Raw genomic sequence first — 12,475 nt, 5'->3', positions numbered from 1 at the left:
CTTGTTTTCATTTCACTTTCTTCACCGACTACACATTTGCATCCAGAATTTACTCAGATTTAGTGGAATCCCTTCTTCCCTCTATCTATGCACTGTTTCCTGTGCCTCAGGCTGCCTCACAACCCCAAAGCATAATATTTTTGTCCTTCTGACAAATTCTTCTCCCCTTTGTTTTTTCACAAACCTACTTTTGTTGATTGTGGCCAAAGAGCTCACTTTTAACTCCATCTATCCAAAGCATTTGTCTGCAAAACCACCCCGGCTTACATACGATTTTGTGACATTCTGTGGCAACAGTCATCCCCTGACTTTTGCAGTTTCTAATCTGTCTGCAGATTTCATGCACATTTAACAAAAAACTCATTTTTAACATCTGTTTGGGGCCAAAATCCACAAAATGTGCATTTTTCTCTGATCTACCCAAACCTTTGCTCTAACTGCGTACTAAAAATACAAACTAAGTTAAAGTAAGTTCACTCCACCTTTTACTTATTTATAATGAGAAAAACTGAATACAATCTTTTGATGCATGCCAGAAGTGTAATTTGCTAGCATCATTCAAAGAAATTCAACAAAAAACACACAACTGTAGAAACGGACATGTCTAAAACATTTAAAGTGTGCAATGTGGCTCTTTGTTCTGTGTTTCCTGATTAAAGCTGACTAAGAAAAAAAGTGTTCAGACATGTCAAATAGAAATATGCTCATTTGATCCACAGAAACACACACAATAGCCAGAGGAGAGTGATAACATTTGGGTTAAAGTGCCCAGGATTTGATTTCTGTCACTGAAATAAAAGCTGTGTCCTCATATTCTGTGCTCTCTTGTCAGCAGTGCTTTTTAATTGAGTGTAGTGAGAGAAATATCACTATGGGATTTTTTCCCCCCGAAAAGGCTATTATCAAGTGATGAATAGCACATGAGGACAGATGCTTCAAAAAATGAGCAGTGGAAAACAAAATGAAAAGCTGAAGAGAAGAGCCACTAAGATGCTGGGGAAAAAAACGAAAAGATAAAGAAAAAGTGTGAGAGAAGGAAGACGGGGGGCATGAAGAGGAAAATATGAGTGAGGCGCCTGAATGATAATGTTCCTTCTCCGTGGCAGGCAATGGTCCTCTGCTGGATTTAAGACTTAAGAGATCAAAACAGTCGTGCATCAAAGGCCTCATTTCTGTCTGTAGGCATCAAGTCTGACTGTTGGGCTGAGCCGCACGCTTTAAACTTATAAGTACATAAATACCGTGTATTTTCATGTTGCGAGCTTTCAGAGGCAAAGCGCGGACTGTCAGAAGGGACCTATAAAATATTATATCAGAAGAAATGATCTGACACCCAGTTTTGGTAAATTTTTATGTTTGCATCTGAGGCATCTGTTACAAACATGCATCAAAAATGCATCGTGTTTAGGCTAAAGGCAATTGAAGCTCCTTAAGCCATGCTGCTGATCTTGCATGTTTTTTTAAGTTCCCAATAACTTATCTAACACTGACCTCTTTAAAAAGGTTCATGAAGCGCGGACCAAAGCGCCAAGGCTTGTGGCGGTGACACTGCAGGGAGCTGACGGTCATCTGAGTGGCCCGCTGGGATGCGACAGCAACCATGTATACGGCATCATACATCAAAGCTGCGTCTGTCTGTAGAGGATGCAGTGAGAGAAAGTTGCTTTTTTGTGTAATAAAATTGCACTTAAATGTCAGTTGTAAACAGCTAAATTATGAAACCAAGAGAGCAGGTTTTGCAGATAAAAATGCTCTAAAAACTCTAAAAGTTCCTCTGGGAAAATGTGCAAAACATATAATGTTTGGCTATAACGATGAAATGAATATAACTGAGAAAATCAGCATTTCAATTCTTACTAAGCTTACAAAAGCATTACATGTTAGCTCGTACTTTTTTGTTTGCAACTGTATGATGCAGCTTATAGAACAGATGTGGCTTTTTGCAGGTGCAGGTGTTTGTTATGTAAAATAACAGCAACAGGGCTTACGGTCATGACTCCATCCATCAGACCACTTTCTTGTTTGGGACCCTGAAGTCTTTCCATGGCCCACCTGTCCATTGTAGATGCGACCCAAGGGTCATCAATGTTCAGCAGTCTAAAACCAGTCATGTTGACCCCGCTATAGCGGTATGGCTCGAGATCCAAGGCATATAAATCCTGCAAGAGATGCAAGATGAAGGTAAAGGTGCAAGATGGCAGGAAGGATGTGCTGTTATGTACAAATGTAAGGACTGGTTCAAGGTGTAACCAGTAAATTTAAAAAGCCAGTTAAAGGAAAAATGAATACGCAGATCTTTATTTTACTTATTTGCCTACTATCACCTTAAAAAACTATAATAAAACTTCAGCTGTGCATTTTTCTAACTCACCAAAGTTGTAAAGAAAAAATGGTAGTACTCTGTCATCATTCCCATTGATGAAAGCTGCAACAAAGGAAAAATAAAGTAAGAAAAAGCAACTGCCAAACAATTTTTTTTTTAATATCATGATTTCTCCAGTGCTGCAGCTAATGTAGGAGTTTGATAACAAAGTAATTTGGCAGGTCATTTCTCTCTTGCACAGCACGTCAAATATATCATGCATTTTCTTTAAGAGTATTCATCAAATTTATCAGTCTTTAGGTATGAATTAAATAGCTGAATTCCCCGAAGCTGAATAAAAAGGACAATGAAAGTTTTTCTAAGTTTCTGTTTCTGTAAGATTGACACCAAAACCTATCTGGATAAAAAAAAAGAAACAAATTGATTATTACTTAATAATAGACAATGGATACAGAAACAACACAAGCAAATAATACAAATGTAGTGTGAGAAACCCAGCAAGTACCAGGACAGCAGAAATGGGTTGTTATTAAATATGCAAGATGATCTCAGCTCTCTGTATGTAGGAATCAGTGCACGGGGCACCGTCCCGTCCCCTGTCCCCCAAAAGATAAATAAATGTGGTGTAAAATCCGTGGTCTAAACAAATAAACTACTGAAATGAATCTTAGATAAAGTACTGCACAGACCTGCTTAAGGAGCTCAGCAGCCATGCGGTAGGAGCAATCAAAAAGAATAAAAAACTCTTTGTCTTTCTTCAGTTCCTTAAGCAGCGGTCGAGCATCCTGGTTACCCGGCGTCAGCTGGCGGATCTTGATCTTCAAGTTGAACTTTGCTGGCGCTTTGATCAATTCTTGCATCCGCATCAGACCTTTTAAAAAAAGTTAAAAACAGTAAATTATACTTTCCCCCTCATTAATTCTAATTGTTACTTCCTTCTTGTGGTCAGATACAAAACATACACTACATCATTTTAGCTTCTCCCCAGACTGATCGCTATTCTGTTACATAAGCTGGACGCACGCCTTGCTTTCCTGTAGCCTGAACGTGTACATGCACAATAGAGTGTAAATGGGCAGGTGTGTGTTTATGTGACATTTCAGGAAGAATAAATCTTTGTAAAATCTATAAGCTATGACATTTTAGCAACAGAATTTCATATTCTCTGTGTTGTGGGCAGTTGCTGTTTATGGGAAACCGCAGGATGTGGAGGCTATCAGTGTTGTGGTCTGGATGTCTGCAGTTGGAAGTCAGAGGGCAGGAACATTGGCAGCTGTCTGATATGAGGCCCTGGTGCCCTGTCACAGATTGGGTTCACTGGCCAACGCGATGGAGGTGACTTTGTAAGACAGAATTTTATTTTGTAATTACGACCATGACATATGAATATGTTGCCAGGTCCAGAAAACGCCAGCTAGCTCCTTTGACCTCTTATCCCTCTCAGTTCTTCACTTTAAATGCCATGCCATTTTAAGGTTGACAACCAGCCTTACAGGAGGAAATAAAATCAAAGATAAAATGCTGTCTTCAGTCAAATATTATTAAAACACTGAACTTGAAACTTAAAACTATGTTTTTTTGTTTTTAAACAAATATCTATATTCATATTTTACAGCTGGATGATAAATGTTTATAGCACTTCTGGTTATTGTCACGTGGTGTAAAAGTTATTTTTCAAAGTCATAATGGAAATAAGATATTGTGAGCGATTAATCACTGAGGTGCAGTCAAGCAGAAACGTCCAGGGCAAAAAAATAAACAAATTACATAAAATACATGCACACATACATAACTCATGGCCCAAGCTCCAAATACTAAAATACTGCAGTTACTCAAACGGACACTTGCAGGTGTTTCCATTAGCAAGGACCATTATGGCAGAATTATAAATATTCATAGTCAGGTGCATACAGGAGTTTTGGTCACTAAAGTTATTTGAAAAGCTTTTTTTTTTCTTTTCTTCAAACTCACCAATCATATAAAGTATTTGTATCATATATCAGTATTAGGGAGTGGCTGCAATGACTTAGCACACTTAGTCTCTGCTAATTTGAGTCACTGAACAGTGTAGGTTAGGTTTTTGAGGGTTTTTTGGCTTTTGGCTCGAAAGAATTAGGTGATGATGTCCAAAAAGAGAAAACTGAGAATTTAAAATGGGACTTTGTGCAGCAACAGGTAACATCACAATGACTGTGGCTGTTGTTAGCTCAGTAGAATTGGCTAATCTTCTTCTTGAGCATACTGATTTATTGCATACAGATAAACTGAAAAATAGTGAAATAGCTTTGACAAATTCACTTAATCCAAAACCACCTGACTGTATCTTAAAAGTGCTCTCTTTGACCTTCTTCACATTTGAATCCTTTAAGTAATGTATTAATCAAGTGCTTGTGAATCAATTTTAAAAGCTACAACAGCTAACAGAGCCTACCTGTGCTGTCCTCATAGACCACCGTTAGCTTCCTCCATTTGAAGAACGTGACTACATCCAGGATGGCCCTGGCAATAGCGGTGTACTCCGGATACAGGTTGATGAAAAAGGTGTCTTTGTTGTCCACCGATGGATGTTTCCATCGTGTTTGTATGTGAGGGACTTCCAGAGCATTGCAGATAGATTGAACAGCACTAACCGAGGAGCTGTGAGAGGGGCCAAACACAGCAACCACCCCAAGAGCGAGCTGGTCACACACTAGTGGAAAAAAACAGAACAGCAGAAAAGCAGCTGGATGGATTTGATTGTTGCAATCAGATGATTCTTGATTACAGGTGAAGACTGTTGATGTGCTTCCAAATTCAAGTGTTAAAATGGTTATGTAATTTAAAGGGATAGCATTAGACTTTGATTTAAAAAGTAAGTTGTCTTCCAGCTACAGGACAGAATTATAGCTTGCTATTATTTTCATTGTGATCACAAGTAAATGGTCAAAAAAACATGTCCGTCTTAACCAGATTCTTAACCAGAAGCCATTGGTTCTTTATGTGCTTGATAAATACTGAATCTACCAGTAACGTTTCATTTTTGGATTTTGCGGAAAACGTATGCATTTAAACTAGTTAAAGTCAGCGTTTTAGAAAAACTCCCTACCTCTCCTGGAAGCCTCAAAGCCATCAAAGAGGTTGATCCTCTGAATGTCGTAGGTAAGAGTGGTGTTGGGCATCAGGGTCTTGTTGCGGTTTATGTTGTTAACAGCAAACTTGAAGGCCAGCTCGTCCGTACTCACTAACTCGCTCTCTCGGGTCTCAAAAATCCCACCTGAACATTGAGACAGACGAGAAGGTTAAAAAGAAATCATTTGTGTTGAGATCAGGAGACAGCTGCAAAAGACTGCACCTAGTGCATACGTGTTCTGCACCAAACCACTTTTACTGCACTGAGTTTCACTTTATTTTACTTGATCAAACATAGGAAACCACCACCAGAGGAGCAGCCATCGTGACCTCAGTCAGCAGCTGAAGTGAATTAAAGTCAAGATGTTCTTTGTTCTCGGTAACAGCTTCATTTAAGATGTTATATAGATGAGATGCAACGCCAGTAGGACTAGAAAAAACAATTTTGGCATTATAAGCACTTAATAACATTATCATCACAATATTATCAGCTTTTCAAGCTGTTAAAAATGTTAATAAGTCATTAATATTCATCCAGTCTTGGTAGTAGAAGATAATAGGATAATAATAATAGTAATAATAATAATAATGAATGGACTAAGTCTAAATAGTAAAACACAAATAGCCTGTACATACTTATAGTTATAGAATATTCATAACATACTTCATACCGTGTACATTATAACATACCATAATAGACCCATTTCTGTAATATACTTACATACTTATATTATTGCTAATATATATTGTAATATATCTATATCACTTCTGGATGGATGCAAACTGCATTTCGTTGCCCTGTACCTGTGCATGTGCAATGACAATAAAGTTGAATTCTATTCTATTTTATTCTAAAAAGTTATGAATGGAAACATTATTAACAGTTAACAATGACAGAACATTTTAAGAGATAAATGTGCCATGTCAAAATATAAGGAGACGATATTAAAGTAGACAAAACATAGACTTCTTTTCCTTAATAGATGGTATAGACAGGTTGAAGTCCTATACTTGTTGTAAAAATCAACAACAAGACAACAACAACAACAACAACAACACAGCCTCTTCACAATTACACCATCTATTCTCTGCTTTCTGCATTAATGGTGGTCACATTTTACTTTCTTTTTACGCAAGCTATATCTCTGAGTCATAAAAACGCTGTAAATCCATTATGCGCACAGTTAAAGTTTCACTGCCTTCAGCCTGAGTTTTCTACAAGCAGAGAAGGAAATTGAAATTGCCATGGTCGCATGATAATGATGATGAATATTAAGAGCTTGAGGTAAATAATCGAAAGTTTGTGACCGGCCATAAAAGACATTCTGAACTTATTGCTTCTCACACAGGAAGGATGGTTCGTATAAGTACTTGTTCTTCCACTCTCACTTTTACACTGCAGAGACCCAAAGCTGCATATAACGTCGTAGGAACAATGCTGTTCAGACAGAAATTGCCCTTAAACTCCTCGTCAACATCCAATGATCTGGGTGAATTCAAAGGGCAGATGAAATGAAAGTATAATTACTTCCACTGTGTGAAAGGGCAAGAAATAAAAAAGGCTATGGAGTTCCTGAGATGAGTCAAGGCATCGCAGTCAGGAAAAGCAGAAGTAACTGTTAGTCTTTTAGTAGGTTTTTTCACTTTTACCAATTCAGTTTTATTTATATAGCATCAAACCACAACAACAGTTGTCTCGATGCGTTTTATATTGTAAGGTAAAGACTCTACAATAATACAAAGAAAAGCCCAATGACCTGTAATAATACAAAGATAACCAGGATAATTTTCTGCGACTGCAGATGCAGTTTCTTGATTTAAAACACGTTCTATTATCTATATATTGAATTATTGGCCTAAAACAAAATGAAATTTAAAAAACATTGTAACATTTTTAGGGCAATTTATTTATTTCTACAAATTTATTGGTTTTCAAATGCAAGTTAATGGGTTTGCATGTCTTAAAATAAACAGTACTGTAACATGTGAATAATATTACCCTGTGGATCAGGGATTTTGTATCACTGATCAATAGGCTGTCACGCTTCACAATACAGCTCACCACATTGTGTGTGGTGTTGGTCAAGGCCAAGCAGATAATGAGCTTAGCTCCAAGGATGGTGTTCAACAACAGCCTGAGATAAAATAAGGAGTGGGCAGATTTCACTACATCCACAAAATCACATTAAATTATAGCTGAGATGTTGTAAAGATATTTGAATTTTTATGATATTAATGCTGATATGGTGACAGGCAGCATACAGAAGAGAAGCAATACCTTAAATAATTCAATTCAATTCAGCTTTATTTATATGACACCAAATCACAACAGCAGTTGTCTGCTGTATGGTTTATATTGTAAGGTAAGGACTCTACAATAATACAGAGAAAAGCCCAATCATCAAAGATTCTTTGAGCAAGCACTTGGCAATAGTGGGGGGGAAAAACTCCCTTTTAAAAGGAATAAACTTTCAGCAGAACCAGGCTCAGAGAGGAGCAGCCATGTGCCACAACCAGTTGGGAGTGATGATAGAGAGACAGGACAAAAGACACACTGTGGAAGAGAGACAGAGATAAATAATAACTAAAGATGACTGTAAATGAAGAGTGGTGTGTAAAAACAAGAAACACTCAGTGCACCAAGCAACTGGATATTCTTGTAAGTTTTTTTAAAAGTGGTCTTGAGCAACACTTCTCCGGGCTTTCTGGATATCTTTTAAAGTTTTGTTTTGGTCATTGGTTGATTTTTCACCAGTTTTCTGTCCATTCCTTGTACCTGACCATTTTCAGAGGATTCTCCCTTCTTTTCTTTTTAAGCCACTTAAGACTGACCTATGAAAGAAACCTAATCTAACCAAAGTGACGAACCAGTGTTGTGTCTGCACATTACAGACATTTTATTGTTCAAGCAACAATTTTACATTTTAACTGGTATATTTATGTTACTAGCAGCCTGTCACAAAATCTTATTAGCAACAACTTTGTTGTCACTCAAACAAACTACCAATGTAGTAAAAACGTTCTTACACACAGTATAACACTGTCAGTCATGGACTGGCCTCCATCATCTTGATAGAGAATGGAAAAAGGGCAGCAAACATCCAAAAGAAGAGCTTTGGACTATACATGCATTTCATAACAAATTGCTGCACCTATTTCCCATTTTCCTAGCAAAACATAAAGAAATGAGGGATCGCTCAAGACTTTTACACCATACTGTACAAAAAATATCAAAGTTCCGAGCAGCAAAAAGGCAGAAAAGAGTCAAATACTCTGGTAAAAACATACAAATTATCAAGCTGTGCTTTATCACTTCAATTTGTACAAATCCTCAAAAAAGAAAGAAGCAAAAAGAAAAAGTTTGGCTTTATGGGATGTAGCTGCGAACATTTCTGAAAGCATATTATTAATTATTATAATTATGTCATCTCAATCTCAGTGAAATGGACTTTAAAAGTAGAAAAAACTAATTTCTTCACAAGTCGTTATGTTTTTTTGGATTTCAAAAACTGTGTTATTGGTGCATTCACTTATAAATGCAACACAAAGGCTTTTCAAATCCAAGTGAACAATGGTATTCACTGGGTCTGCATTGGTTCAATGCCCACTCCAGGATTATAAGAAATGACTTATCTGTAAAACCACGGTTAGCATTCTGTGCATGCTTAATGAATATTAATTTGAGCACAAACACCACAGATTCCCACGCACCCGCATAAAATTCACAGTCACATTTAAACAGGTCAGCTATTGTTTGTTTCCCCCTGCTGCATAATGGGGTTAAAAAAAATAGCCAAAATCTAATAATCTGATATCAAAAATAAATAAACAAGTAACCAAATTGAATCCTCTACCCAGCAAATCATTAGTATCAGCATAGAATTTCACAATTGGTGGATCCCTAAAATAAATCATTATAAATGACACCAAATCCAATTATAATCAGAGGAAAACAGTAGCACAAACTGTGTGTCTGAGTAGCCACTGATGCTCCAAAAACTCAAAGAATAAATCTGATCTTTGTGCCAGACTGCCATGCAGACCTGATCAGCGTCTTCACCAACCCACTGCGGAGAGATAAATATGTTTGTGTCAGTGCATGAAGAACTGTGAATGATCCATCTTCACTTTGCTCTCTAATTACAAACAATTATGTTTTACATCCGTCATGTGTGATTCCTTCTTGGAGAGCAGCTTGAACTCTCCTGTGGCTTATGATTGCTGCACTTACAAAAGTTATAGATTTTTTTTAAGCAAGGTGTTTTTCCTTGCAAATGAATTCATGTAACTAAGAGCACTAAAAGCATTCGTTTATAATCCCAATAATGAAGAATAATTTGTCACAGGAATGCGCTTCTGCCTGGCACATAAATGGACGTTAAAGGTTTTCAGGGGACCTATGGGCTCTATAAATGCATTTGAACAGCGGTTGTGTAGATAAAGGTGACCATAAACATAAAATCTAAGTTATTTTTTTAATTTATTAAGAGAAAATTAGTGCTTTTCTAAGATGGGTGTTATTCAGCAGTGTTTTAATGATCATTCTGATGCCATAAAAAATGACCAATAATATGATACCAAAAAAATCCCAGATCAGAGACAAAACCCAAGACGTTAACAATGTGTTTTAGTGAACTACCACAAGATTCTCCTTTTTCATCAGAAAGACGTTTGATCTGATGACAATATGAGCTCATTTTCCATTTGCATAAAGATTACTGAGATATTTCAGTACTCTGGCACAATCTGGATACAAACTGTGTGCACAAATGAGGGAAGCTTAGTCTGCTGTGTTGCAGTATATCAAAGTCCCAATTTGTTTTTATGCAACACAGTTCCAAATGATGATCGATTTAACCGATTTTTCATCAGACATGAAGCCATCCAAATAATGTGGCTTCGGTAACCCTTACAAATTAGCAGTCATTATTTTAATGATTTTATTGGTCAGTCACGATTGTTTTTGATGGGTTAGCGCTCTTTTCTTATGCAGAAATCAATTTTCTTTGAAGCCAGTATAGTCATTAAAGCTGTAACAAGCTGTCCCGGGGACTGCCATTAAAATCTAGTGTGGCTATTTTACATGTCAAAAGCCTTTTTGCCACATAAATATGAATACTGGGGGAAACAGCAACATCCATTAAGGTGTTTCACCATTTTTACTTTACTGTAAAAGAAACTATATTTTTCATTTTTTTTCTTTTATTGTCTTTTTCAGAGCCTTTCATTAACTCTTGTCTTCTTCTCTACTCTTATTCATGATTATTAAAACGGGTGTTTCAGTCCTAATTTGTTTGCAGAAGTTTGTCTGGCACACACTGTAGTTGAGTCACCGGAGGGCAGTTAGACGTCAAACTGCCACTCAGTACCAGAGGTAGATGAAAGGTGGCGCTTTCTAACACTTCTGAAAGATCACTGAGCTGGATGAGTAAGAGAGTTCATCTTTTTGCTCACCATGACAGAAACTACAGCCATCAGTTACTCTGAAAACAGTCATTGCCACACACTTTGGACAGGCTATGAAGCCACAGGTAAGGGCAAATACATCTGGGAGGATATAAAAGGGGCCTCAGGTGTCGCACTGTCGTTCTGGCTGAGGAAAAATATAGGAAACATTTTGTTCTCAAGAGCAAATCAAGGGAGCTGTGTGACGGGCAAACAAGGCAAACGTGCAATTGGGGAAGTAAAAACTGAGGAGAGAAAGAGAAAATAGGGAGACACGGAGAGAAACAACACCAAGAAATTACTGCAAGGGCACCGAAAGGGCAAGGAGTGAAGTCATGGTGTACTGTGTCAACCGAGCGAGTCTTTTAAAAACATTTTCAATACAAGTGCAAAAACTCTGAGAGGTCAAATGATGTTATGATGTCTGATATTGCTTAGTAACAGAGAGAAATCTCGAAAATCAAAGCCAAGACACTCAACATCCTCTATATTTGACAAATTTAAAATACATAAACGTCTAAGAAGGAGACTTTAGATAAATTATTAGTTGACGTTTGCCATATTTTGGCCCTGGTTTTGAGATATGAAAGCCATATGTTTATAGCTGAAATCATGCCCGACAGAGTCTCTCTGCCAGCATGCTGGACATGTACAGATGCCACTTTATTACTCGCAATCCTGAGTTTTATGAGACTGGAGGATCAATACATACAAATAAATAAGGTCAGTCAGGTAGTTTCATCACTGCAGCTTCTTCTTATGTCTCAAGGACAAAAATACTGGCTACCTACTTGATAACTGTGTTTCTGACAGAGCTCATTTAGCCATAGTCTATCTATCTATCTATAGTATTTATATAACACTTCAAGGCACCAAAGAGAAAACTTTAACCAAGAGCCCCACCCTACGCTGACCCCCTATGAGCAAGCACTTGGGGAAACAGTGGGAAGAAAAAACATGAACAAAAACCTCTCGCAAGACCAGTGCCTCTTTCCCCCTTACTCCTCAACCAGCTGCGGCAAAAGGAAAAAAAGGGAAAGATGCAAATTATGGAAGAGAGAAGAAAAAATTTAATGACAGGAGTGAAATGAGAGGCGTAGGCAACTAATGCATATTGCATCGTGGGGTGTGCTCCAGCAACCTAAGGCTATGGTAGCATAATAAGGATGCTTCTGGGTCACTTGATCCAGACATATAAGAATTATCAACAAATAAAGTTTTAAAAGTTTTGAGCGTGTTTGTCTGTACTCCACATGGAAGCTGCTTCCAGAGGAGAAGAGTCTGATATAATACTATGAGGTCTTTATGTTGGAGTCACATTATTTAAAACTTTGTTTGTGAGAAGCTTTTGAATGCACTTCTAGATTTAACAATGAAGCCAATGAAGAGAAGCCAATAACGTGCCAAAATGAAGTAATTTGCCCGAGAAGACATTCATTCATTTTCCTAATAGCTTTTCTTAAGTGTTGGAATAAAATCAGGTAATCTATAATATTAATCAGGTCCTCTGTTTATAAATGTAGGTTACAGCTCCTGCTCAGCTTTAGCAAATCGATTTAATAGATGGCAACACCTGGAGCCAAACGTTGCAGTTCTTTG

At 37.4% G+C, this 12,475-nt stretch overlaps 1 protein-coding gene across 4 annotated transcripts in view; it reads right to left on the bottom strand.

Annotated features, from left to right (window-relative positions):
• Window positions 1–12,475, bottom strand: part of grik1a (glutamate receptor, ionotropic, kainate 1a) — a 35,469-nt gene that overhangs the window by 19,467 nt on the left and 3,527 nt on the right. For all 4 annotated transcript variants that reach the window (XM_005746606.1, XM_005746608.1, XM_005746607.1 and 1 more), the window contains exons 2-7: window positions 5,409–5,576; window positions 4,755–5,012; window positions 3,013–3,194; window positions 2,372–2,425; window positions 1,989–2,159; window positions 1,492–1,635 (exon numbers count right to left, since the gene is read on the bottom strand). In XM_005746606.1, the coding sequence (XP_005746663.1) occupies window positions 1,492–1,635; window positions 1,989–2,159; window positions 2,372–2,425; window positions 3,013–3,194; window positions 4,755–5,012; window positions 5,409–5,576 (977 nt within the window). The remainder of the gene's footprint in view (window positions 1–1,491; window positions 1,636–1,988; window positions 2,160–2,371; window positions 2,426–3,012; window positions 3,195–4,754; window positions 5,013–5,408; window positions 5,577–12,475) is intronic.

This window comes from Pundamilia nyererei, unplaced genomic scaffold, assembly GCF_000239375.1.
Source record: "Pundamilia nyererei isolate P.nyererei 1_Seehausen unplaced genomic scaffold, PunNye1.0 scaffold00180, whole genome shotgun sequence".
NCBI lineage: Eukaryota > Metazoa > Chordata > Actinopteri > Cichliformes > Cichlidae > Pundamilia > Pundamilia nyererei.
The sequence above is the reverse complement of the archived record's forward strand: the minus strand, read 5'-3'. Positions and strand labels throughout refer to the sequence as shown.